The sequence below is a fragment of the Pelobates fuscus genome, chromosome 2 (genome assembly GCF_036172605.1).
Source record: "Pelobates fuscus isolate aPelFus1 chromosome 2, aPelFus1.pri, whole genome shotgun sequence".
Lineage (NCBI taxonomy): Eukaryota > Metazoa > Chordata > Amphibia > Anura > Pelobatidae > Pelobates > Pelobates fuscus.
Window position 1 is genome coordinate 25,276,847 of NC_086318.1, and position 25,764 is coordinate 25,302,610.

The 25,764-nt window shown below is 42.3% G+C and overlaps 1 protein-coding gene across 1 annotated transcript in view; it reads left to right on the forward strand.

Annotated features, from left to right (window-relative positions):
* Window positions 1-25,764, forward strand: part of LOC134586101 (squalene synthase-like) — a 55,644-nt gene that overhangs the window by 24,281 nt on the left and 5,599 nt on the right. The window contains exons 4-5 of the mRNA XM_063441611.1: window positions 11,900-12,028; window positions 23,622-23,813. Coding sequence (XP_063297681.1) covers window positions 11,900-12,028; window positions 23,622-23,813 — 321 coding nt within the window. The remainder of the gene's footprint in view (window positions 1-11,899; window positions 12,029-23,621; window positions 23,814-25,764) is intronic.

Sequence of the window (25,764 nt, forward strand, 5' to 3'; positions counted from 1 at the left end):
GTGTAGGAAAAATACATGAGACAAAGCAGTTTTTTTTTGGTAAGGCGACAGAGGCACTTCAACTAGGCAAATTAGCAACATTTTTCTGGTGACCCATCCTTAGTTTGCAAGGAAAAGCATCAACATATTTCTGGTAGTAGTGTTTTTTTGTTTTTGGCTTTTTTTCACGACAAAAAAAAACTCCATTATTATATTTGGATCTGTATATAATTATCTGCTGGCACAGACTGGCACCAAATGCAAATTCCTACTGTCTCATCACCATTGCCCACTAGAACTGATTTCATGTGCAGGAAATCATGGCAAAGTAATGGCTAGCACTAAAGCTAACGTAGATTATCAGAGTGGTGGTCTCGGGGGTCTGGAAGTGCAGTGCACATTATTCTCTCTGTCCACTGCATTTATCATCACAGTAGATGTTTTTTATTATTGTTTGATAGAGTACAGTGAGAGGAACTGCCATTACTGGAAACGTGACCACAAATGTTTTGACCAACAAGAGTCTGTTGGTCTCAACGTATGTCTGCAGTTGAAAACCTGCTTACTTTTTTATATGTAAAGAGTATATTAAGGATCGATGGAAAATGTAAACAGCAATTACAATATCCATATTCAGCAATCAAAACGGTTCAATGTAAACTGCAACAGAAAAGTTACAGAAAATAGAAGCACAAATATAAAAAGGTAGCAGACATTGAAATCAGAGGGATTTGATATAGAAAGAGTTAACATACAGAAACTACAGTATACTATGTTGTAGAGAATGGGTTAAACTCAAAAAGGCGTTTAGCTTAAACTTGCTGCTCGAACCAGAAAATAGCAGGCTGCAAAACAAACTACAAACGGTCTGATTTAGAAATGTTCAGCAAGTGTGAAATACAGAGACAGAACCAGTTGGATACATACTAGAGATATGACCATCATACAAGTTAAGGAAACAACCCACTGTGTTAGGTCTATAAAACGATACCAATCCTTTGAATTAATTTCCACATCCAACTCCTTTTTCCATTTATTTAAAATCCCTAATGGCTTTTGGTCCGATAAGAATATTATATATTATATAGGATTACAAGACACACAGATCTTGGATTGGTATGAAGAGATGTGGGCTTTCGAAAACCACCACAACCAATGTGCCGACGGCAGGGCCGCCATCAGGGCATGACAACCATAACAGTTGTCATGGGCCCGGCGGCCCTGGGGGGCCCGGCCGCCCGGGCCCCAGTGTGGGGCCCATCGGGTGGCCCACACACTTAGGGCCACCCGATGAGCCCCCTCCTTCAGGGGCCCGGTCAGCGCTATGGGCGTTGTATAGCGCGACCGGGCCCCTTTAAAAAAAAAAAAAAGCAGCCGCAAGTGCTGCTGGGAGGAAGTGCTCACTTCCTCCCAGCTCACTCCGCGCGGGAGGAGCGCGCCCGCCCGCCCGCCCGCCCACCCAGCCGTAAAGAGGGAGAGCCCAGCAATGAAGAGGGAGCAGCGCCGACTCCCATCATCCCCAGCCACCCTCCTGCAAAGAAAAGGTAAGAGACAGGAGGGTGGCTGGAAAATGAGCTGTGTGTGTGCATGTATGTATGTATGTATGTATGTCTGTCTGTGTCTGTATCTGTATGCATGTATGTGTATGTCTGTCTGTCTGCATGTATGTGTATGTATGTGTGTGTCTGTATGTATGTCTGTGTGTCTGTATGCATGTATGTGTATGTGTGTCTGTCTGTCTGTATGTATGTCTGTATGCATGTATGTGTGTGTGTCTGTATGCATGTTTGTGTATGTCTGTCTGTATGCATGTATGTGTATGTCTGTCTGTATGCATGTGTATGTATGTCTGTGTGTCTGTATGCATGTATGTGTATGTCTGTATGTATGTATGCATGTGTTTCTGTATGCATGTCTGTGTATGTATGTCTGTCTGTATGCATGTATGTCTGTCTGTCTGTATGTGTATGTCTGTATGCATGTATGTCTATGTATGTATGTCTGTCTGGATGCATGCATGTCTGTCTGTGTGTCTATGTCTGTCTGTATGCGTGTATGTCTGCATGTCTGTATGCATGTATGTCTATGTATGTATGTCTGTCTGGATGCATGCATGTCTGTCTGTATGTCTCTGTCTGTCTGTCTGTCTGTATGCGTGTATGTCTGTCTGTATGCGTGTATGTCTGTCTGTATGCATGTATGTCTGTGTGTCTGGATGCATGTATGTGTATGTATGTATGTCTGTCTGTGTATGTATGTCTGTCTGCATGCATTTATGTCTGTCCGTATGTCTATGTGTGTATGTATGTATGTCTGTGTGTATGTCTATGTATGTATGTCTGTCTGTATGTATGTATATGTCTGTATGAATGTATGTATGTATGTCTGGATGCATGTCTGTGTGTATGTCTATGTCTGTCTGACTGCATGCATGTATGTCTACGTATGTATGTCTGTCTATGTATGTTTGTGTATGTCTGTATGCATACATGTATGTCTGTATGCATGTATGTATGTCTATGTATGTGTATATGTATGTCTGTATGTCATTATATATGTATATATGTATGTCTGTATGTCAGTATGAATGTATGTCTGCATATTATTATGAACGTAGGTCTGTGTGTATGTGTGTATGGATGTCTGTATGCATGTATGTCTGTCAGTATGTCTGTCAGTATGTCTGTATATATGCATGTATGTCAGTCTGTATGTCTGTATGCCATTATGAATGTATGTGTGTATGGATGTCAGTGTCTGTATGTATGAATGTGTGTGTGTGTGTGTGTGTATGTATGTAGGTGTCTGTATGTATGTGTGTCTGTCTGTCACTATGTATGCCTGTGTGTATGTCTCAGTATGTGTGTGTCAGTATGTATGCCTGTATGCGTGTATGTCTGTTTCAGTATGTGTGTCTGTTAGTATGTATCAGTGTGTGCGTTTGTGTCTGTGTGTGGACCCAGTGAGCGGTATTTGGAGGCGGGCCCCAGGGGGCCCAGACCCTGAGCTGAGTTAGGGGCCCCAAAATTTCTGGTGGCGGCCCTGGCCGACGGGATACAACAGGCCCTAGGAAACACAAGACACCTCCCGGGCAGAACTAAGCTTTACTTACATAAGGGGTAAAAACATGTTACTGCTATTTTTAAATGTAATTAGGGAGAAACAAATGTGCAAAATCCCTCAGAGAACAGAGGTAGAATAATATTAGATCTTCGCATTGTACAGCGCTACGGAATTTGTTGGCGCTATATAAATAATAAAATAATAATAATAATATTGATGGCTTTTGCGGTAACTTTTTCAATTTTTTTTACAAGTAAAAATCGATTCTATTAGTCTATCGATTTTAGTCAAGTTATTTAGTATAGCCTTATTAAGAATTTTTTTAATTCTCAAAGCCGCAAAAAGTTCTTTGTTTGGTACTTGTAATTTAGACATAATTTCTACGAAAGGTAATGTTTGACCTACTTGGAGAATGTCATCAATTCGCCAGCCTTCTACGAAAGGTAATATTTGACCTACTTGGAGAATTTCATCAATTCGCCAGCCATGTTTAAACCAGTTTTTCAAGGATATATCTTGCATGTTATCTTGTAAAGTAATTAGTCGGCAAGTTTTTTTTTTCTGTGCTTAGATAGTTACAAACAAGTGTCAAGTGCCACAGCAGCACACGTGAGTTGATAATTGTTTTTGTCACAGTGACATGAAAGAGAGTTGCACAATTTTTCTTATATATGTTGAGACAAGCTAGGAACAATGTTAGAATTAATATAGCAGTGTGAAGATACTATACGTTGGAGTCGTAGCATTATAACAGTGTGAAGATACTATACGTTGGAGTCATAGCATTATAACAGTGTGAAGACACTATACGTTGGATTTTCAGCATTATAATAGTTTGAAGATACCATACGTTGGGTACATAGCGTTCTATGGGCTATTGAGGGGCATGTTACCAATAGCGAAACAACCTAGGGTCATGGTGGTTAGATGGCTGCGGGTTTATAAACAGGCTATACCTTTTTGGTGTACCAATGTATTCTAGGCATGATAAGGGCTACCCTATATTAAGATGCTCATGTTGGCAGGAGAGCTTGAGCTGCATGGGATGTGCAGAGGGTGGTTACAACTTGGTAGTCTGCTTACATGGGGGCCAGGGGTGCATCAGGCTATGTAATAGAGGAGTGAGACAGTCAGCTTTAACCCCTGCAGCTCTGTGTTAACCCATCTGTATTAAATCTGGACATAGCTAGTATGAGGCATTACAAAAGTATATAAACAAACTGAATACTACAAAAACATAACCTTTAAGCATACTGAGCATGCCCTGGTATTGCGCAGCATGTCTCTCGTACAGTTCATGTTGGGCGCTTCAGCCTATGCCCAATGTTGGGAAGATTCGGCCATTTAATTGCGTGTCTCTCCTGGTGCCCCTTGGTGCGGTGTATCTGCGGCTAGGGCCAGCTCCGGTAGTGCCCCTGGATTCCCCAGTTTCGGGTCCCTCCCCAGCTTGTTGTGGCTTAGTTGTCTCCTGTGCCGCTGCTTGGTGTGTAGAGGTGCTGCGCTTCAGCATGCTGTTGGGACTTTCGGGTTGACCGGCATTCTCCTTACCGCTTGTGCGGATGTATGTGCCCGGGTTGTGCGATCTCTCTTCCGTCTGCGCGCTTGCCGGGGCTTATTTGGGCAGACGCCCGCTTGGAATGCCTGCAGTGGGGCACCATAGTAGCATCGGCGGTTCTCCGGGCAGATCAACAAGGCCACCGCCCGGGCCGCTTGAAGAGAGGACATACCCCTGCTGCGCAGCATCTCGTGGAAGGCCGAGCAAAGCCGGTCGAGGGCTTCTAGGGAGTAAGGCTGTAATCGGTTGCTCGTGGGTCCTCTCTGTGGCTTTTGACAGGCGGCCATCTTGGAAGTGCTCCAAGTATGTATGCCTGCTCGCTCGCTGTCGTAGTTTGCCGGCGTGTCTTGCGGGAACCGGGATAACCCCCACTGGTCCGGGGGGGGGGGTTAGGAGGTCAGTTGTGGTTGCTGGGGATTCTGGCGTCGAAGAGAGCTGCCGCCTCCCGCAGGCACCAACTCCCGCAGGCCTCAGATTGCTTCTCGGTTTATATGTCCTGACTGGCTTCAGAAGGGTATCCCCCGAGTCCTTGGTGCACTCCCGACGTGGGTAGCACACCGTGGGGAGTCGTTGGGCTATATAGCCGCTGATATTGCTTTCAGTTTCACTTGCCCGCCAGGAGCTCTTTCCCCGCACGTCTGTTTGGCTTGGCGGTCAGACTCCACCCCCCTAGTCGGCAAGTTTTAGGTATCGTATGTATAGTTTTCAGCCATTTTTTTATTACATCACAAACTTTAATAGTTTGTGATAACATTAAATACTTATTATATAATAGATCCGTGGCTTTTTTATCACTGTTAAGCCATAAATTGAATTCTAACCTATCTCTTCCTGCCGCTACGGATTCCAATTCATACAACATCTCATTGTTAGAGGTGTCAATTTGCAGCTTATGCACGTGATTAATTATGTTAGCTGAATAGCAGTTTCTTACGTCAGGATAATTTAGGCCTCCTTTTCTATATTTTCTCGATAGGACCTTAGCACTTATTCTGGGTTTTTTACTTTTCCATATATATGCCTGAAAACTGGATTGAATCATATTTAACCAGCTTTCTGGCATTTCAAAAGGTAGCATTCTGAACAGGTATGACCATTTCAGCATAATATAAGCATTTATTGTATTGACCTTACCTGCATTTATTGTATTGACCTAACATCCGCCATTCTTTTTACATTTTATTAGTATATTTTAGAAGGTTAAGTATATTTATTTCCATAGTGTTCATAATGTGAGCTGGGATTGTCACACCTAGTGACACCCAGTTAGTGCGATTGATTTAGAAACCTTTATTTTATAATTAGAAATATCGCTATACCTGTTTATTTCTTGTATCAGGCAAGGAAGAAACAGTTGTGAGGATGTAAGTGTCAATAAAATATCGTCAGCATACAAGGATATTTTGGCTTCCTTTTTTTAACTGGAAGTCCTTTAATCTTTTGATTTGCTCTGATATTAATTGCCAAAGTTTCTATTGTTAGAATGTAAAGAAGAGGTGACAAGGGACATCCTTGCCTAGTGCCATTTTGCAAATTAAACCATCCTGCTGAAATATTTACACCAACTGTTCTTGCCATGGGTTCAGAATACAAAGCCATAATGGCACTGTGGATCCACCCCTCAAGCCCAAAGGCACTTAAAACTGAATCTAGGAAACTGTCAAATGCTTTCTCAGCATCTAAGGACAGAGCCAGCAATGGTATCTCCAGATTTTCTGATTGTTCCAGCACATCCAAGATTCTCCTAGTACAACTCTCTAAAGATCTTTCTGGTATAAAACCAACTTGAGCAGAATGGATAGTTTTATTAATAATTAATCTGGATGCTACAATTGAAGTGTATATTTTCACATCAACATTAATCAAGGAAATCGGTCTACAATTACCAAAATCAGTATCAGTTTTATTTGGTTTCAGTATAGGTAAAAGGTTGGCTTGTAATAATTCTCTTGGGATTTTGGAGCTGCTAGCCATCTCATTATATAAAGCAGTCAAAGGGTAGACTATTTATTTTTTCATAATTTTATAAAAGTAATTACTATATCCATCAGGGCCAGGAGTTTAAATAATTCTAATTGGTATCTTTCTCTCTCTACTTCTTCAGATTTGAAATTACTATTGAGGGAGTCAAGATCTGAAATAGAGATTTTTGGAATATTAATGTCAGTCAGATTATTTTATCTTTTTCAGGTTATAGAATAAATGATAAAAAATGATAAAAAAATCATTACATTTTTGTCCAATTGTTTCAGGGATAGAGTATATATTTTGATTATCTATCAATTTATTTATCCTATTTTTTGTAGTTTGTTTCTTAAGTTATTTAAGTTTTTACTTGCTCTATTTCCCTGATAATAGTCATTTAGTCTCAATTTATTTAAAGTTTTTTTTAATCTTTTCTTCTACTTTTAAATTAATTTTATTTTGCAATTTGGATAACTTTATTATATTCTGCCCAGAAGGTTGTTTTTTATTCAAATTTAAAAGATTAAAATATGATATATATAAATCGGCTAGATCTTTATCTCTTATTTTTTTCATTTGTTTTTCAATTTTAATAAAGTAGCCCCTCATTACTGCTTTATAGGTGGCCCATAAAGTGGAATCTTTAATATCTAGAGAGGAATTTTCCTCCCAGAAAAGTCTGGATAGTTTAGTTAGCCTATCTTGATATTCTTTCAATTCCAATATAGAGTCATCTAATCTCCAAGTATCTAATCTCCAAGTACTTAATCCCTTGGGTGTAGATTTACCTAATTCTAATATTATCAAACTATGGTCAGACCAAGTATTACCTTTGAGTTGTATTTTATTTAGATTTTCTAATGTGCTGGCATTGACTAAGCATAAGTCAATTCTAGAGTATGAATTGTGTACTCTAGACAGATGGGTGTAATCTCGATCTTCAGGATGCATAACCCGCCAAGTGTCATATAATCCATAGAAATTATATACTGCTTAATTTCTTTTTAATAGTTTTTTCAGATTTAAGCCGGTGATTGGATTTTTTTTATCTACTGTTGGATAGAAAACACAGTTAAAATCACGAACACCTTTTGCTATTTTTTCTATTCTACTCAAAATTTTAGCAAATAATGAAGTTGGGTTTACATTAGGTAAATACACGTTTACAAGTGTATATATCTGTATCTGTATCTGTATGTATCTTCTATTTTGCACACTAGTATTAAAAATCTGCCTGTCGAGTTGTTGTCCTGAAGAATAATTTCCAACTTTAAATTGGCATAAAAAATTATCGCAACTCCACATTTTTTCTTGTTATCAAGAGGAGCTTGAAAAACAGATTTATACTCCCTCCCCCCCCCCCTATTTCTGTGGGTCTGACCGTTTCCAGTGTGTTTCTTGAATGAAACCGTTCTGGATTCCATTATTAATGAAAGAATCATAGATCATCTGTTTCTTCCACCGAGTGTTCAAGCCTTGTGCATTAACTTGACATTATTGAAAGAAAAGAACACAGTCTGTCCACATATGTATGCATACATACATCGATATCAAAGCAACAGTCGAAAAAGAATAATGATAACTTTATTAAGTAACACAAAAACTGAACTATGTACAAAAGAGAGGGGGGAGGGAGAGACAGAAATATGTCTGATGCGGAAGCACCTAGGTAGTTAAAAATATATATATAGAGATAGGCCTATATATATATACACAGAAGGTTTCTTAGATAATAGAAACCGCTAGCTGGGGCACTCCTCTAGATCTCCTCAATACCATGAGAGGTTTGCCGAGTGATACAGTAATGGTACTGTGTGACTAGGCAGGGTAAGCGGCTGTATGCAGGACCACTATGGTGAAAGGGATATTCCTCCTCGGTACAATAAGTTCTTGCCGAGAGAGAAAGAAAGTAAAACACCTCTATAAGGGTAATGCATACATCAATAAGTGGAACCTGGCTGCAGATACCCTTAGAATCTCCTGGGTTGTCAGTGATTCTAACGGAGTAAAACAGTGGTAGTTGCACAGGATTACTTGTAAAAATAGTAGTTACTGAAATATACGTTAGAGCGATGTAGCTCCGATTTTTCCCTATATTCTCCTCGGAGCAATAAAATTCTTGCCGAGAGAGACAGGAGAAAAATAATATACAGGTTGGCTGAGCGGTTAACACGGTGCCTGTGAGCTCAGTAACTGCGGTTGTCCCCACGGTTCTCCTCGGAACAATAAAGTTTCTTGCCGAGGGAGAGAAGGGGGATAAGTGTAAGGGTAGGCTGAGCGGATAACAAAGTAATTGGTCTGTGAACTACAGGGGATACATTGTCCCAGTCTAACACTCCGTACAGTGGGACTAGTCAGTTAGATGTCAGTCTTTTGACTAATTCCAAAACGCTGCCAACCTGACGAGGATCACTCAGTGGGGAAGAGTGTGTCCGTTTATACACCTCCACTTAACACCATACTAGTTTAGTCATATGATGAGCCCGGAAAAATGTAGAATTCGGGCAAGGGTATCGTATGTGTGGTAGTGAATAGTGTGATAAGGGGCCAAAATCCCTCCTCGTCATGTAGTGAAGTGTAAAAATCCGTAGTGGAGGAAAAGGAAAGGTGCCTTCTTGGGTACCCGGTATAGTAAAGAGGAGAAATAGGAGGACACAGATAAAGTGTGTCCTAAGTCTTTAGCAATCGTGCCTATGTAGTGCTCAACAGTACTGAATGTTATGCCTTGGTCGGCAACAGAATACTGTGAGTGAGTGCTAGCTAATATGGGATCGGGTATTGATTTATCCGATCAGAGTAGGTGTTTAAATAACACAAGCCCAACTTTTGTAGTAGTGGGGCGACAGGTCTGGGCACCCAAAAGCAGGTGTCAGACGGTAACGTTTAGGTAAGGATCTCTCCAGCGTCTTGCCCGACGCGCGTTTCGCCTGGGAGAATGCCAGGCTCGTCAGGGGAAAAGAATTCCCGGATGAATTAGTTTTAAATAGCCCGCCAAGAGCCCTGATTGGTTCCAGGGAGTCTCAGGGGGAGGAGTTCGATTACGGTGGCCGGAAAGGCTCATACCGGTATGGAAAAGCGTTGTTCCAACTCGGCATAGGTAGTGAGAGCCTTGTCTAGGTAGTCAGGATGAGATTCGTACTCCAGCAGTTGTGGAGTGAAAATTTACAGGGTGCTATAAATGTCAGCCTGATACATGCCCATGGTTGGGAAAAGATACTTTGGTGAAAACTTCTTAATGAAAGAATAAGTATGATGGTAGACATAGGTAGGACGACATCAGTGAAGTGTGGCATGGTAAATGCCTATGTGGACTCCACGATACTGTCAATTGTCACATCAGTAAACCATGCCATTCAGAAGAGACGGAAATAAATAAATAGATAGGATTTTACTGTGGGAGTTATACAGGTAGTAATATAGTGGGTAGGGAAAATGTTTAATGGATAAATGGAGTGTAATTAAACTCCTCATTAAGACCATAGGGGGAAAGGGTCTTGAATGAGAAGATCCATTCAGATTCTTTGCGTAGCAGCGCCTTATTGAAATCCCCTTTCCTCGGGTTAGGGAGTAGTTGTTCAATGGCTTGAAATCTTAGATTCTCAGGGTTCCCCTCATGAAAATTTTGGATATGTCTGGCCACTGGTGTGGGTGTGACCTTATTCCTTACTGAAGTGATATGTTGCAGGATTCTCCGTTTAAACTGTTGGAAGGTTTTTCCAATGTACTGTATCCTGCAACTGCAGGTGATAAGATATATTATCTTTGTGGTACTGCAGTTGACTAAGGTGTTGGTTTCGACGGAGACCTGAGTTTGAGTGGATGTAGCGAATTTGGAGGGGAGAATGTACTGGCAGGCCTTGCAATGTCCGCATCTATATGTACCTTTGGTCCTCAGCGGTTTCTATTATCTAAGAAACCTTCTGTGTATATATATATAGGCCTATCTCTATATATATATTTTTAACTACCTAGGTGCTTCCGCATCAGACATATTTCTGTCTCTCCCTCCCCCCTCTCTTTTGTACATAGTTCAGTTTTTGTGTTACTTAATAAAGTTATCATTATTCTTTTTCGACTGTTGCTTTGATATCGATGTATGTATGCATACATATGTGGACAGACTGTGTTCTTTTCTTTCAATTCCTTCACCATTTAGGGTTAACCCCTGGTCTGTCCTATAGGACCCACTGCCTTTTGGCCATTTCTCTTCCATACTTAACTTGACATTAATTTTAGCATTCGTAATCTGATATTTTAATATCATTCGTTTCACTCGTTTTGTTTCATTGCTATCTCTAAACTGAATATTGTGACCTGCCAAACATTGCACATCTTAGTACACATATAAAATCAACAAACCACAAAGGGTGAAAAATATAACTTTCACCTACATTAAGCATTACATTTTCCCATGTACTATAAGCAATGGGTTACCAAATTTCTCGAAGAATTTGGAATACCTGTGGAAATTCCACAGAAGGAGGGGTAAGAAACGGTGAGTGGGCATTAATTTATTATAGTATCTTTCTCTTTTTTTTCCTTTTACCTTTTTTTTTTTCTCTTTCTCTCTTTTTTCCCCTTTTGGTATTACAGAAAAAAAAATTATTACCAAAAGCTTTTGTGTCAAAAAACACCTAATCTTAACATACGCCTCACATATACATTCTAGTGAATATTATCCTAGTGTTATTGTGTTGTAATAAGCATACATCATTTTTTAAACCGTGATATACCATTTAATTAAGTATTCTGTATCAAAACTATCCTTATAGCCCATTCTTAACATATAGTGCAATTTAAATTGCATAAACACTGTGACAATACTTTTATACCAGCTTGTTTCTCCAAGATAACAAATTGCGTTCAACAATAGTAAATCCTCCGAATGTTCTGTCTAGTTTGAAGAATCATCGATAAAGTCCTATAAGAGTTTGTGAATTTCTGATCTACAATGGGATTCGACCAGCATGTGACAGAAATACACTGGGGTACCTCAATGATCTACCCCATTAAAGAGGAGATCGGCATGGCTTCTCAGCTTCAAAAGACTAACTCTCTTCTCTTTTCTAAACCAGAGATAATGTTTGTGTTTTTAATTGAGGACCTGCAAAAGATGAAAACATATTAAGATGGAGATCTGGTTACGTGAGACATTTTCAAAGTTCTTTATTACTATGATCTGACGATGAAATGTAACAAACAAAAAGCAGACATAGATATTAATACGTATTACATGTAATTTATGACAAACAATTTGTTGTTGATCTCCTGCTCTGTAAAATGGACCTGTATGTGTTAAATCCTGTGCTTTATGTGATGTGTTCTTTTCCTTTTCAGATCTCGTTGGAGTTTCGTAACTTAGCCGCGGTTTACCAAGAGATCATTGTGGATATGTGCAATAAGATGGGAGTGGGTTCAGCAGATATCTTGGAAAAGGAGATCAATTCTCTGAACGACTGGGATAAAGTATGATAACGTATATGGATCCATTAATTTCCTTGTATCTTGCATGAAATATCTTCCATGGATATTATTGCACTTACCCCAATTTATTCTGGTTTTTCTTTTGTTTTAAATCCCTGCTCCCAACCAGTGAGAACCAGTTATCAATGCATACCTTGGTCTAGCCTCTGCCAGCTAGGGCCATTTGTAGTAGCCCCAGAATGATGGATGAGCTGTACGCAAGTCAGCAAGGGGTTACACCTGGATTACCCTTTTAATTTAGGAAGAATCTAAGCAAATTTATTGAAGCAAAAACAGATGCTTAGAGAAACTCAACTGCTGGCCCTCTGCTAAATCCCGCTCAGGTCTCAAAATAGTATATAGGATATTAAAAGAAAGTAATTTTTGTCCTTTAAAAATCAATATATATGTAACCCTTTTTTGCCCTGCTCCTGGCAACAAGCCGTAGCTGGCAGCAGTTACACCTTCTTCTGTAGCTGACAGGGATCCTAAGCCTCCGCTATAGTTGGGAGATCGGGACATCTTGTTCTGACGCAGTGCCTCCACTCAGTGCAACTTCTATTTATGGGAAACCCACCCCACTGAGTAGATGAGTACCCTCCACTTAATAACTCAGAGACATGAAATAAATACAGACATGGAAATACACACTGTATTGTGGTTAAAGAGATACACATATAACAGCCACATATAGCAGTTCCTGGCTAATTTAAACAGTCACAAGAGTCTTTAGCAGCAGGAATGCAGACAACAAACTTCTCTTATTAACATTAATAACTACATCTGAACAGTTAAACTTATAGGTACCTGCAGGTAAATATGTGCACAACATTGGGGCCCTTAGGTGTAGGTAACACTACCCAGGTACAGTTATAAGGGAGAATCCTGAAGCAATATCTGGAGACAGTACCTTTGAGTAACTTCTGTAACTGCAGATATTTCCAGAGAGATCCAGCAGAATGTAGGACAGCAGCAGAACAGCAATGGCAATCCTTTCTCTTCCTTCTGCTGTCAGGATGCAAGAACTCATTCACACTCCTGCAGAAAGTTCCAAAATCTGCAGGGAGTTGAACATAAAATGACAGTCTTCTAATTCTCCTAGCAGAGCAGTAGACAGTCTCCAACTTCTTGTAGTTGCAGTGCATTAGCCTTCCCCTGTTATTATCTCACTGTCCCAGCAGTAGTAGACCATTGAAACAGGTAGGAACACACTTTCTTTATAGCAGACTCAGAGAACATGGTTTCTCCCATGTCCTCTTCTTCCTGCCATCCTAGACCCTCCTCCTCACAAGACAGGGCAAAGGGCAAAGTTCAATATCTCAAAACGTAAAGTAAAAACAGTAAAATATAGCAGTCTGTTACATATAATATATGGGAGCATTTAAAGACATACCCTTCAACTACATTGTAACAAACAAGTTTAAGGTTTTGGTTCAGAATTTGGAAGATTACCTCCATCCTTAAGGAGTTAAAGTCACCTTATCATCCACAGAAAATGGCCGCCTTCGAGTACACAGATTGTAGTGATGAAATCATACATACTTCCCAGAGGATCATTTCCTCCTCCACCAAGATGGACAGCAGCTCTGGATAGCTGTGAATTGCATGTGATTTTATATTAGGAATTGTAGGTCGACGTACGCATCACATAGGGTCAGATGTGTGGTGGAATCTCGGTAAAAATAAATTTAGTAGGCCGAGATTACCACGTGGCATGTGTACGTGCATATGCTGACGTATCGATCAGTTGGTTGCACGAGGCAAGATACGATCAGTAGTGTACGGAGCATGTGCAAGAATACAGGATGTAGTATTCCCCCTCCTCCATTGTGCTGGACAAGCCATGCGGTCAAACAGGAAGTTAATTCTTATTTGTGTTGATTGGTTAAGAGAATGTGCGGGTGGAGCTTAATATGGGAGGAGTTATGTGCCTATATAAGGAGCCTGCACTATTGTCCGGGGCTCAGAACTTGCTGTATTTTGGTGACGTTAGTCCCTCTGAGTCCCGATCGGTGATCCAATAAAGAATCTCTTCCTTCCTGAAGAAACCTGTGTCCATCTCTCTGTGCTTGGCTTCCGTCAGTTTCTCCGGTATCATTTGGTGCATTGGCCGGGAAGCTCATCGTTCAACGGTAGCTGAGAGGCAGAGGCGTGAGACGGTCTATCTTTGCCCACGTTCTCTACGGCTGCACCCCTGAACTTCTGCGTGGACCTCCCTTCGTCTCGGCACCACTGGTCTGTTGTCCAGGAGATCATCGGCCTCTACGTGAGAAGTGCTGGGGTGTCCCCGTCGATGAGTGTGAACTCAGGTTCAGGAACGAGGAGGTAAGACAACTGCTGTTTTAGACGGCAGGACCCACTAGGGGTATACCGATTGTGCGGTAGGCCCAAAGGGGTTTTGAATCTGTGTATCTGCCCCCTCTGTCGGAGGGAAGGAGCGAAGGCGCACCGCTCGATCGAACGCTCTTTAGTCAGACCGTTTGATTTTGTTAGTCAGGCGGGGTCCTGGTGTAAATAGCCCTAGCCGGACACCGGTGTCTTGTCTAGACTAGCGTTCTAGGGTGTATATTACGTTCGCTAGGTCGGAGGGACCGGGAGACTAAGCGGCGCCTGTGTAAATTCGGTTCGCTAGCTCTCAACCTATCTTGGCTAAGTGGGAAGGCGTGTAAATTTGGAACCCACTAGACTTTTGATAGTGCGACTAAGAGGCGCCTGTGTAAATTCGGTTCTCTAGCTCGCTATATGTGGTGATTGGGCAGTGTGGCTAACCAAAACGGGTGTATATAGTTTTAGGTAGTCCATCAAGGTACTGGCCAATAGTTTAGTTGGGAATTGTAAATGTGTTAACGATTGTTTAGTAAAGTGTATATCTTGTTAGATAGCGCGAGCTCAGCCGTCTAGCGAGAGTGTTAATAGTGTGTTGCTGTATTATAGTGCACGGTACCATAACCCTGTATATTTACTGACACTGTATATAAGTACTAATCATTGTCGTCCATTGCATGTTTAACACCATAACCACTAATAATTGTATTGTGACCTTAACTTGTGCTTTGACCTATGCTAACCGTACTGTAACCGCTATTTGTAAAAGACGATGTTACTGGGGTGTGTTATAGACGGGTAATTCGTATATAGAGAATTATAGCGTGGGTGACTGTAGAGTTACGCCAAAGGGCATAATATTGATTATCTAGTGACTGGTGTAACAGCTGTGTGTGTACGGGAATTCCCTGAGTGTTTATTGTTATTGTGTACGTTTCACTTGGTAACCGTACCACGTGGTGCTGTTGCCAGAGGAAACGGGTGTGACTGTTGAATAGTACGCGTGTATAGTATTCGTTGTCAACGACGTTCCATTGTTAAGTATGGGTGCGTCGCAGTCAACGATTCCGGATCCCTTAGGTTGTATGGTGAAGAATTTTAAAAAGGGATTCAAAACTTGTGATTTTGGGGTTAAGATGTCTCCTGTACGTTTGGTCACTTTGTGTACTAGGGAGTGGCCTACTTTGGTTGCGGCATGGCCGCCACGTGGCAGTTTGGATCCAACTCTGGTACAGCGCTTACACGTGGCTGTATCAGGTAGGCCTGAACTTTACGGCCAGTTTCCTTATGTTGATTGTTGGAGACAGGCCGTAAATGACTCGCCAAAATGGCTCCGGACATGCCACGAGGAGCAATGTCGCCTCATGGTAGCTAGGACTTGTTCGTCCACTAGGACTGGTGTTAGGCCCATTTTGGACACGCCCCCTGAGTCCGAGATCCCTTTGCCGCCCCCTTACTTTCCGTTAAGAGGAAGTGACGCAAACGCAGGAAGTCCTGCAACCCTCCCCTCATTACCCCCATCCACTTCCGCTTCCTCCTCCAGTACAGGATCCACCCCCCCTCGTACTAAATCTCCCCTTCCGGAATCAGAACCAACCTCCATTAAAAACGAATATCCTGATTTGGCGCCACTTCAGACTTCCGGTCAAGCTTCATCTAGCTCGACTCGAAGTGTTTTATTTACCACCTTTTCCCAAAACCAAGCTCCCACATCCCCATACCCTATTTCTCCCCGACTGGAACCTATGACTGACGCCCCTCCACGTAGCCCCATACAGACCCGACAGTTGACCGGTGCTCAACAATTAAGACACTATCAGATGCCTCTTCGTCTGAATCCTGGGCCAGCCTATATCGATGCCGCAGGCCAAATGGCACATGCTGACCCAGTCTTTGTATACGTCCCATTCACGACAACCGATCTTTTAAACTGGAAGACCCACAATTCCTCGTATACCGAGAAACCACAAGCTATGACTGATCTGTTCACCTCAATAGTACAGACACATAACCCGACATGGGCTGATTGCCAGCAGTTATTAATGACTTTATTTAACAATGAGGAAAGGACAAGAATAAATCAAGCAGCCATTAAAGCACTAGAGGATAAAGCCCGTACTTTAAACCAAGCCAATCCATCAGCATGGGCCGCAACACATTATCCCAACACCGATCCCGATTGGAACGTAAATGGTGCCGATATGGTTCAACTCAGAGCCTATAGAGACGCTATAATTGCTGGCATGAAAGCCGGAGGAAAGAAAGCTATTAACATGTCGAAGACAGTTGAGGTGATTCAGAAAAGCGATGAAGCGCCCAGTGTCTTTTATGACCGATTATTGGAGGCATACCGCTTGTATACCCCCTTTAATCCGGAAGACGCAGATAATTCCCGAATGGTGAACTCCGCCTTTGTCAGCCAAGCTTACGGAGATATTAAGCGCAAGCTACAAAAGTTAGAAGGGTTTGCAGGTATGTCAATCACCCAACTAATGGAGGTAGCGAATAAGGTTTATATGAATAGGGAAACAGAAAGCAAGAAAGAGGAAGAGCGCAAGATGCGTAAGAAGGCTGATATGCTAGCGGTAGCGATCGCAGGCGTAGATAGACGGGGCCCAGATAGAGGCGATAGTAGATGGAGTAGGGAGCCTTTGAGTAGGAATCAGTGCGCGTATTGCAAGGAAGAAGGGCATTGGAGGAACGAATGTCCGCAAAGAGAGCAGTACGAGAGAGACCAACCCAGGGCAGGCTACGGAAACTTTAGAGGCAGAGCGAGAGGTAGAGGAGGCCCCGGAGGGAGTAATGGTTATAGAGGGAGTAATGGGAACAGAGGAAGTGTTAGGGAAGACAGGTATATTCCAGCAGCGCAAAGGTCCCGCGATAGAGAAGGCAGGGACTTCGTAGGATTGGCTGACACGGTCATGGAGGACTATTGATACCGACCGGGCCCCATCCCCCTTGGTCGAGCGGAGCCTATGGTCGATGTATCAATAGGGGGGGAAAGGAGTGCGTTCATGATCGACACTGGTGCTGAACATTCAGTGGTGACTAATCTAGTTGCTCCTCCATCTGGAAGGACTATTACTGTGATAGGAGCAACTGGAAGAAGTGCTGAAAAACCGGTTCTTAAAAGTCGACTCTGTACATTGGGAGGCCACGTAATAAAACATCAATTCCTTTATATGCCTGAATGTCCAGTCCAATTGCTGGGACGTGATATGCTATCAAAATTACAAGCGCAGATTACGTTCCTACCAAATGGAACAACATCTTTAAAGTTTAATGGACCTTCAGGTATCATGACATTATCCGTATCCTAAAATTCTGTACTTCCCCCTGGAACACCCCATTGCTGCCTGTTCAAAAGCCCGGTACAGATGAGTATCGACCTGTGCAGGACTTGAGAGCAGTCAATGATGCGGTTGTTAGTATACATCCAGTTGTACCCAATCCATATAACCTGCTTGCTTTAATTCCGGGCGGGGCTACTTACTTCACAGTCTTAGATCTCAAAGATGCCTTCTTTTGCCTCCGAATTGCCGCAGAAAGTCAATGTATTTTCGCTTTCCAATGGGAGAACGCTGTAACGGGCTCAAAACGCCAGATGACTTGGACAAGACTGCCCCAAGGGTTTAAAAATTCACCTACCCTATTTGGTTCAGCCCTAAGTCAAGATCTACTGGATTTCGAGTCCATCCCAGGAGAGTGTGTATTGTTACAATATGTAGATGACTTGTTGATAGCAGCAGTTACAAAAGAAATCTGTCAGCAAGCAACGCACGATCTACTGCACATTCTCTGGAAGGCAGGATACAAGGTGTCTAGAAAGAAGGCTCAGTTGTGTTTGCCAACTGTCAAATATCTGGGATTCCATATCTCTGAAGGTCAAAGAATTATGGGGCCAGAGAGAAAAGAGGCTGTCTGCCAAATACCAATACCCAAGAATAGAAGACAAGTGCGAGAATTCTTGGGGGCAGCAGGCTTCTGTAGGATATGGATTCCCAGCTATGCGATACTGGCGAAACCTCTGTATGCAGCTATCAAAGGTACAGAGCACGACCCCTTCTTATGGACCCAAGAACAGCAAACGGCATTTGAAGATGTGAAGAAGGCTTTGATGAGTGCCCCAGCATTAGGTCTACCTGATCACACACGACCATTCTACTTATATGTACACGAGCAAAGAAGAATGGCTGTGGGAGTATTGACACAGTACTTGGGATCATGGCAAAGACCTGTTGCCTACATGTCTAAGCAATTGGATGCAGTGGCCAGCGGACTTCCACCTTGTCTAAGAGCCGTAGCTGCAGCCGCCCTGCTAGTAGCTGAAGCCGATAAACTCACTCTGGGTCAAGAACTTTATGTACGAGTCCCACATGCAGTACAGACGTTGTTGGATTACAAAGGAAATCATTGGTTTAGTAACAGCCGTATGACCAAGTATCAAGCAATGTTGTGTGAAAACCCAAGAGTGCATTTAGAGACTGTAAACACCTTAAATCCAGCTACCCTTTTGCCACAACCTACTGAAAGTCAACATGATTGTTTGGAAGTAATGGATGAAGTATTCTCAAGTAGACCAGATCTTCGTGATTTTCCCATCCAGAACCCCGATGTTCAATATTACACCGACGGCAGTAGTTATGTGAAAGAAGGGATCCGCTATGCAGGATATGCAGTAACAACAATAGACAAGGTGATAGAAGCTCGGCCACTGGCGAAAGGAACATCAGCACAAAAGGCAGAATTAATAGCACTAACACGAGCGTTACAATTGGCTGAAGGTTTAAGAGTGAATATCTACACGGACTCCAAATATGCGTTTTTAACCACTCATGCCCACGGAGCTTTGTATAAAGAAAGAGGACTACTGAATTCAGAAGGAAAAGAAATCAAGTACGCAGCTGAAATCCTACAACTATTGGAAGCAGTGTGGGAGCCGAAAGAAGTCGGTATCATACATTGTCGAGCGCATCTGAGAGGAGATGGTGATGTAACCAAGGGAAATCGGATGGCAGATAGTGCAGCTAAGCGTGCTGCTGAATCAGGAAGACAGGAGTATGTGGGGCATATAGCTGCTCTTATACCAACTCCACTGTCCCAATGGACTCCAGTTTATACAGCTCAAGAAGAGGAGTGGTTAAAGACTGAACCAGGAAAGTATTTGGAGAACAAGTGGTATCAGCTAGAAGATGGAAGAATAGTCATACCAGCATCACTAGCGGTAGAAATTGTCCAAAATTATCATAACGGGACACATTCTGGGAGAGACAGTACTGAAGAATCTCTCAGAAAACATTTCTACATACCAAGATTGTCCAACTTGACTCAGGCCATTGTACGAAGATGTGTAACATGTGCTAAAAATAATGCAAGACAAGGACCAGTAAAGCCACCAGGAGTCCAGTTTATGGGGGGACTCCCCATGTCCGATCTACAAATAGACTTTACAGTGATGCCTAAATCGGGTGGACATCGTTACCTGCTGGTAATTGTGTGCACCTATTCAGGCTGGGTAGAAGCATGTCCTACTCGTACAGAGAAAGCAGGAGAAGTTGTAAGATTCCTGCTACGAGAAATAATACCCCGATATGGACTACCCTGTTCTATAGGATCGGACAATGGTCCAGCTTTTGTTCATCAGTGCCTACAACAACTGACTCATATGCTTGGTATAAAGTGGAGGCTTCATACTGCATATAGACCCCAGAGTTCTGGTAAGGTAGAGAGAATGAATAGAACTATAAAGAACCAGTTGGCTAAAATGTGTCAGGAAACCCAACTTAAGTGGAACGTTCTCTTACCCATAGCTTTATTGCGAATCCGCAGTACCCCTACCAGAAGGATGGGTCTCTCTCCTTTTGAAATTATGTATGGGCGACCACCTCCCGTACTTGGTAACTTAAGGGGGGATTTGAGTCAGTTGGGAGAAGGAATTACCCGGCAGCAGGTTGTAGAGTTGGGTAAGACTATGGAGGAGGTACAGAAATGGGTACAAGATAGATTACCTGTGAATATTTATCCCCCTGTTCATAGTTATCATCCAGGAGATCAAGTGTGGATTAAAGAGTGGAATAATGTACCGTTAGGGCCCAAGTGGAGAGGTCCTTATGTTGTTCTTTTGTCTACCCCTACAGCGATAAAAGTAGCCGAAGTGACTCCGTGGATACATCACTCCAGGGTTAAACCAGCAGCAGTCGATTCTTGGCAAGTAACAGCAGATCCAGAGAATCCCTGCAAGATCCGGTTAAAACGCACTACTCAGTCGGAGTAACGAGGAACTATTGTGGATTACAAATTTTATTATTTTTGGGATTTGGTGCGTGAGTGAGAAGGCCATAATAAAGCCTGTCCGCTTACCAACACATAGTATATAAGCCAGGAAAGTCTCGAAGGGACACCTGTGAAGACGAGCAGAACTCCATTCCCTGCAGCCCTCACATCCTGGAAGCTGAGGCGCCTTCGCACGGACGAAGACTGAGGATGACGGCGAAAGATGTGCTTTTGATAGTGTTTATTTATATGTGTTTTTATATTCAGGAAGGTAGAGGTACCGACACTCCTAGCTGTGAGGTATGCATTAAGACTACGAGAACAGGTAACCATATTTCCCAAACCCTAATTTGGCATTCACAATACGAGTGTAAAGGAGATGTATCGAGATGTAGATACTTAAATATAGACTATAGTGTGTGCCATTTAGGAGTAGGAGAACCTAAGTGCTTCAGTCCGGAGTATCAACCTCGTACAATTTGGTTGACTCTCAGGAATGGAGATCCTCAGGGGACCCTAATTAATAAGACGGTGTTAGAATCCGTACATTCTTCGGGTGTTCTGCTATTTGATGCGTGTAAAGCGATATCAAGTGGTAGAAAGCCGTGGAATGTATGTGGGGATCTTAGATGGGAGAGGACGTATGGGTCTAATGATAAATATATTTGTCCCAGTAGTAAAAATAAATATGTAAGTCCTAGATGCCCAAATAAAGACTATAACTTTTGCCCATATTGGTCTTGTGTGGGATGGGCGACTTGGGGACAGACAGTAGATAAAGACATGATAGTGACTAAGTTGCCGACTAGCCCATATTGTAAGTCTATGGAATGTAATCCCATCCATATACTTATAAATAACCCCGATAAGTTCTTAGACAAATATGGCAATTTATTTGGGTTTCAGATATACGGGACGGGTTTAGATCCTGGGACATTATTGTTTATAGGGATAGAGACTGATACGGTATCCTCCCAAACTCATCAAGTATACCATTCCTTTTATGAAGAGATGAGTATAGATAATAAGATCCCCCATAATGCTAAAAACCTGTTCATCGATTTAGCCGAAAGTATTGCCGGTAGTCTTAATGTTACCAACTGCTATGTGTGTGGAGGTACTAACATGGGAGACCAATGGCCTTGGGAAGCAAAGGAGGTAATGTCCGGTTCTGAGGCAGTTGACCAATTAATATCTACACAAGCCGATTATCATATGAGTGTTAGAGGTAAATCTGAGTGGAGATTAAAGACCTCCATCATAGGTTATGTATGCATAGCAAGGAAAGGAATAATGTATAACACTTCTGTAGGAGAATTAACTTGTCTAGGGCAAAAAGCTTATGATGATGATACAAAGAATACAACTTGGTGGTCGGCTTCAAATGTCTCAGAACCATCTAACCCGTTTGCTAGATATGCCAATTTAAAGGATGTGTGGTTTGATTTATCCATCACATCTACCTGGAGAGCCCCAGCAAATTTGTACTGGATCTGTGGTAAGAAAGCCTATTCGGAGTTTCCACAGGACTGGGAAGGGGCATGTGTGTTGGGTATGCTCAAACCATCCTTCTTCTTGTTACCAATTGAAACAGGTGAGACTTTAGGTGTTAAAGTGTATGATGTGAATCATAGGAAGAAAAGGGGACCCATAGAGATAGGCACCTGGGAAGATAATGAATGGCCTCCCCAGCTTATCATAGATTATTATGGGCCAGCCACGTGGGCTGAGGATGGTACCTTTGGTTACAGAACCCCTATTTATATGCTCAACCGAATTATAAGATTACAGGCGGTGGTTGAGATTATCACCAACGAAACATCACAAGCGCTCAATCTTCTAGCGAAGCATAACACCAGGATGAGGACAGCAGTCTACCAAAATAGATTAGCCTTGGATTACCTTTTGGCAGTAGAGGGAGGTGTATGTGGGAAGTTTAACCTGAGCAATTGCTGTCTTCAAATAGATGACGAAGGGCAAGCAATAGCTGAGCTTACTAGCCATATGGTTAAACTAGCGCATGTGCCTACTCAGGTATGGAAAGGGTATAATCCAAGTAGTTGGTTTGGTAGCTGGTATGAGTGGTTTGGAGGGCTGAAGGCAGTGGTAGGTGGAGTCCTACTGATTTTAATGTTGTGTCTACTCCTGCTGTGTCTTATACCCCTAGTAGTTAGGTCTGTGCAAAGCCTGATAGGAAATATAGCAGAGAGGAAGGCTGCTGCACAGATAATGGCGATTTATAAGTATAAGGCTTTAGATCAGGGAGAACCAATGCAGGAAGATGAGTGTTAAAAGATTCACATCATAAGATAAGTCTGGTCTGGTTCAAGGTAACTTGCGGTGTATGCAAACCAAGGTTAAGTGATGCCTCAAGTAATTGTAAAATATCAAGAGGCATCAAAGGGGGGAATGTGGTGGAATCTCGGTAAAAATAAATTTAGTAGGCCGAGATTACCACGTGGCATGTGTACGTGCATATGCTGACGTATCGATCAGTTGGTTGCACGAGGCAAGATACGATCAGTAGTGTACGGAGCATGTGCAAGAATACAGGATGTAGTATTCCCCCTCCTCCATTGTGCTGGACAAGCCATGCGGTCAAACAGGAAGTTAATTCTTATTTGTGTTGATTGGTTAAGAGAATGTGCGGGTGGAGCTTAATATGGGAGGAGTTATGTGCCTATATAAGGAGCCTGCACTATTGTCCGGGGCTCAGAACTTGCTGTATTTTGGTGACGTTAGTCCCTCTGAGTCCCGATCGGTGATCCAATAAAGAATCTCTTCCTTCCTGAAGAAACCTGTGTCCATCTCTCTGTGCTTGGCTTCCGTCAGTTTCTCCGGTATCAGATGGGGGCAGAGGATAGTTTTATAGTTTTTTCCCCTCATTTCATTTGTATATGCAATTTAAATCTATGTACTTGATAGTAACTTGAACAGCACAATGTCCAGTTATTTTTATTGTACGAAAATACAAAATATTAATGTATTAATTCTTCAGTACTGTCACTGTGTTGGTGGTATGCTGGGAGTTGCCTTGTCTCGTATTTTCTCTGCATCAGAACTGGAAGATCCGATAGTGGGCCAGGACACACAGCTTGCAAATTCCATTACACTCTTCCTGCAGAAAACAAACAACATCCGTGACTACTTGAAAGACCAACTGAATGGCCAAGGGTTCTGGCCAAGAGAGGTCAGTGCCTCGCTGTGGCAGACACACTGGTCATGTATCGGCTATGAATCTATTCCTTATATTAGCACTTGGTATGATGACAAAAGCAAACACAAAATCCACAAACAGAATGCCACAGTCTGCAGAATCATGTTCTCTTTAGTAAATAATAAACAAATACAAAGTTAACATAGTGACAGTGGGGGAGAAAAAACGCATGGGGTGCCAATATTGTGCCATCAAGGATTTCCTCAGCTAACTGCAGTCATACAATCTGGATTGATGGGTGTTTCCATAAAACTGTGAACAGAGCTTTAAGAAATGATAGAAGCCAGGGCTGCCATCAGAAATTTTGGGGCCCTTGACAAAGCTCAAGATCTGGGCCCCCAGAGTCCTGAGTCCGCCCACAGGACCAGCCCCTGAATCCGCACACAAGCATGCAGTCAGTGTGTTGAGTGAATGCAGAGTCTGTGTATCAATGCACAGTGTGTGTTTAGTGAATACCGTGTGTTTAGTGTATGTGTGTTTGAATGTAAGCATATTTATGCATGGAGAATGTGTGTATGTGATTGTTGATGTTTGAGATACAGATATACACCCTGACATACATGCACATATACGGACACACACACACACACACGATTTACAGACACACACTGGCAAACATGAAAATATACAGACATGCAGTTACACACACTGGCACATAGTTAAACACACACACACTGACACCCAGATACAAACAGACACACAGATACACACACTGACAGATACACCCACACTCAGAGACACATACACTCAGGTCCACACTGTCACAGATACAGACAGATACACAGGACAAGCAGCACCAAATAGAAAAGATACACATAGCAACGAAGTTACCAAAATAAATGGTAACAATCTGATCAACACAGTTAAATAAAACCCCAACTAAAATAAAAAAATGGGGCATATCAACTAAGTAGTAAAACGGATTGTGGACATAAAGTGTACATAAAAATCAAAAGCAAGGTCACTGGAAAACCATGAACATAAAAGCTGCAGCACTACTATAAAATAATCAAATATAATAAAACAAAAGACTAGAGGCCTGTGTCCAAACAATAACAATAACAAAAACATACACACAGGTGCACACTAACACCCAGATACAAATTAACACAGATAGATACACACATACACTCAGGTTCACACTGACACACAGATATAGACATACACACTGACAGATACATACATACACACTGACACACAGATACAGACAGACACACACACAGACTGACAGACACACTGACAGATACACATATACACTCAGGTACACATAGATACATACACACGGATACATTTTTTTTAACCACCCTCCTGTTTCTTACCTTTTGGCTACAAGAGGGTGGACTCTGTTGTCTGGGGCTGTTGTGGATCTGGCTCTCTCCTCCTCTCCAGCTCTCCCTGACCAGTGATTCCTCCCGTGCGGGTATTAGCTGGGAGGAAGTGAGCTCACTTCCTTCAAACACTGCCCAGATTCTTAAAGGGGCCCGGTCGGATATTAGAAATCCACAGCACTGATCAGGCTCATTTAGAGATATGCCCATGGGGTGGCACTAAGTGCATGGTCCACCCGATGGGCCCCCTTAGGTAGCTCTGCCAAAACACATGTATATAGCTATAATCGCCATATATATATATATATATATATGCACATTAGGAATAAGGGGCCTGGGTGCCTGGGCCCCCCAGGACTGCTGGGCCCATGACATCCGTCATTGTTGTCATTGCCGTCATTGTCGCCTGATGGCGACTCTGAAAGCAGCAGTGCTAATTTTTGAATCTTTTTAACTTATCATTATTGCCTGAAGTATCCCTTTAACTGATAGCGATCACTAATTACTAAAGCCAGACAGCATACCTGTGTTTGTAGAAGATACTGTCTCAGATCCTTCATACAATCCTGCAGCTAGGGGACATTACTGCATGAATA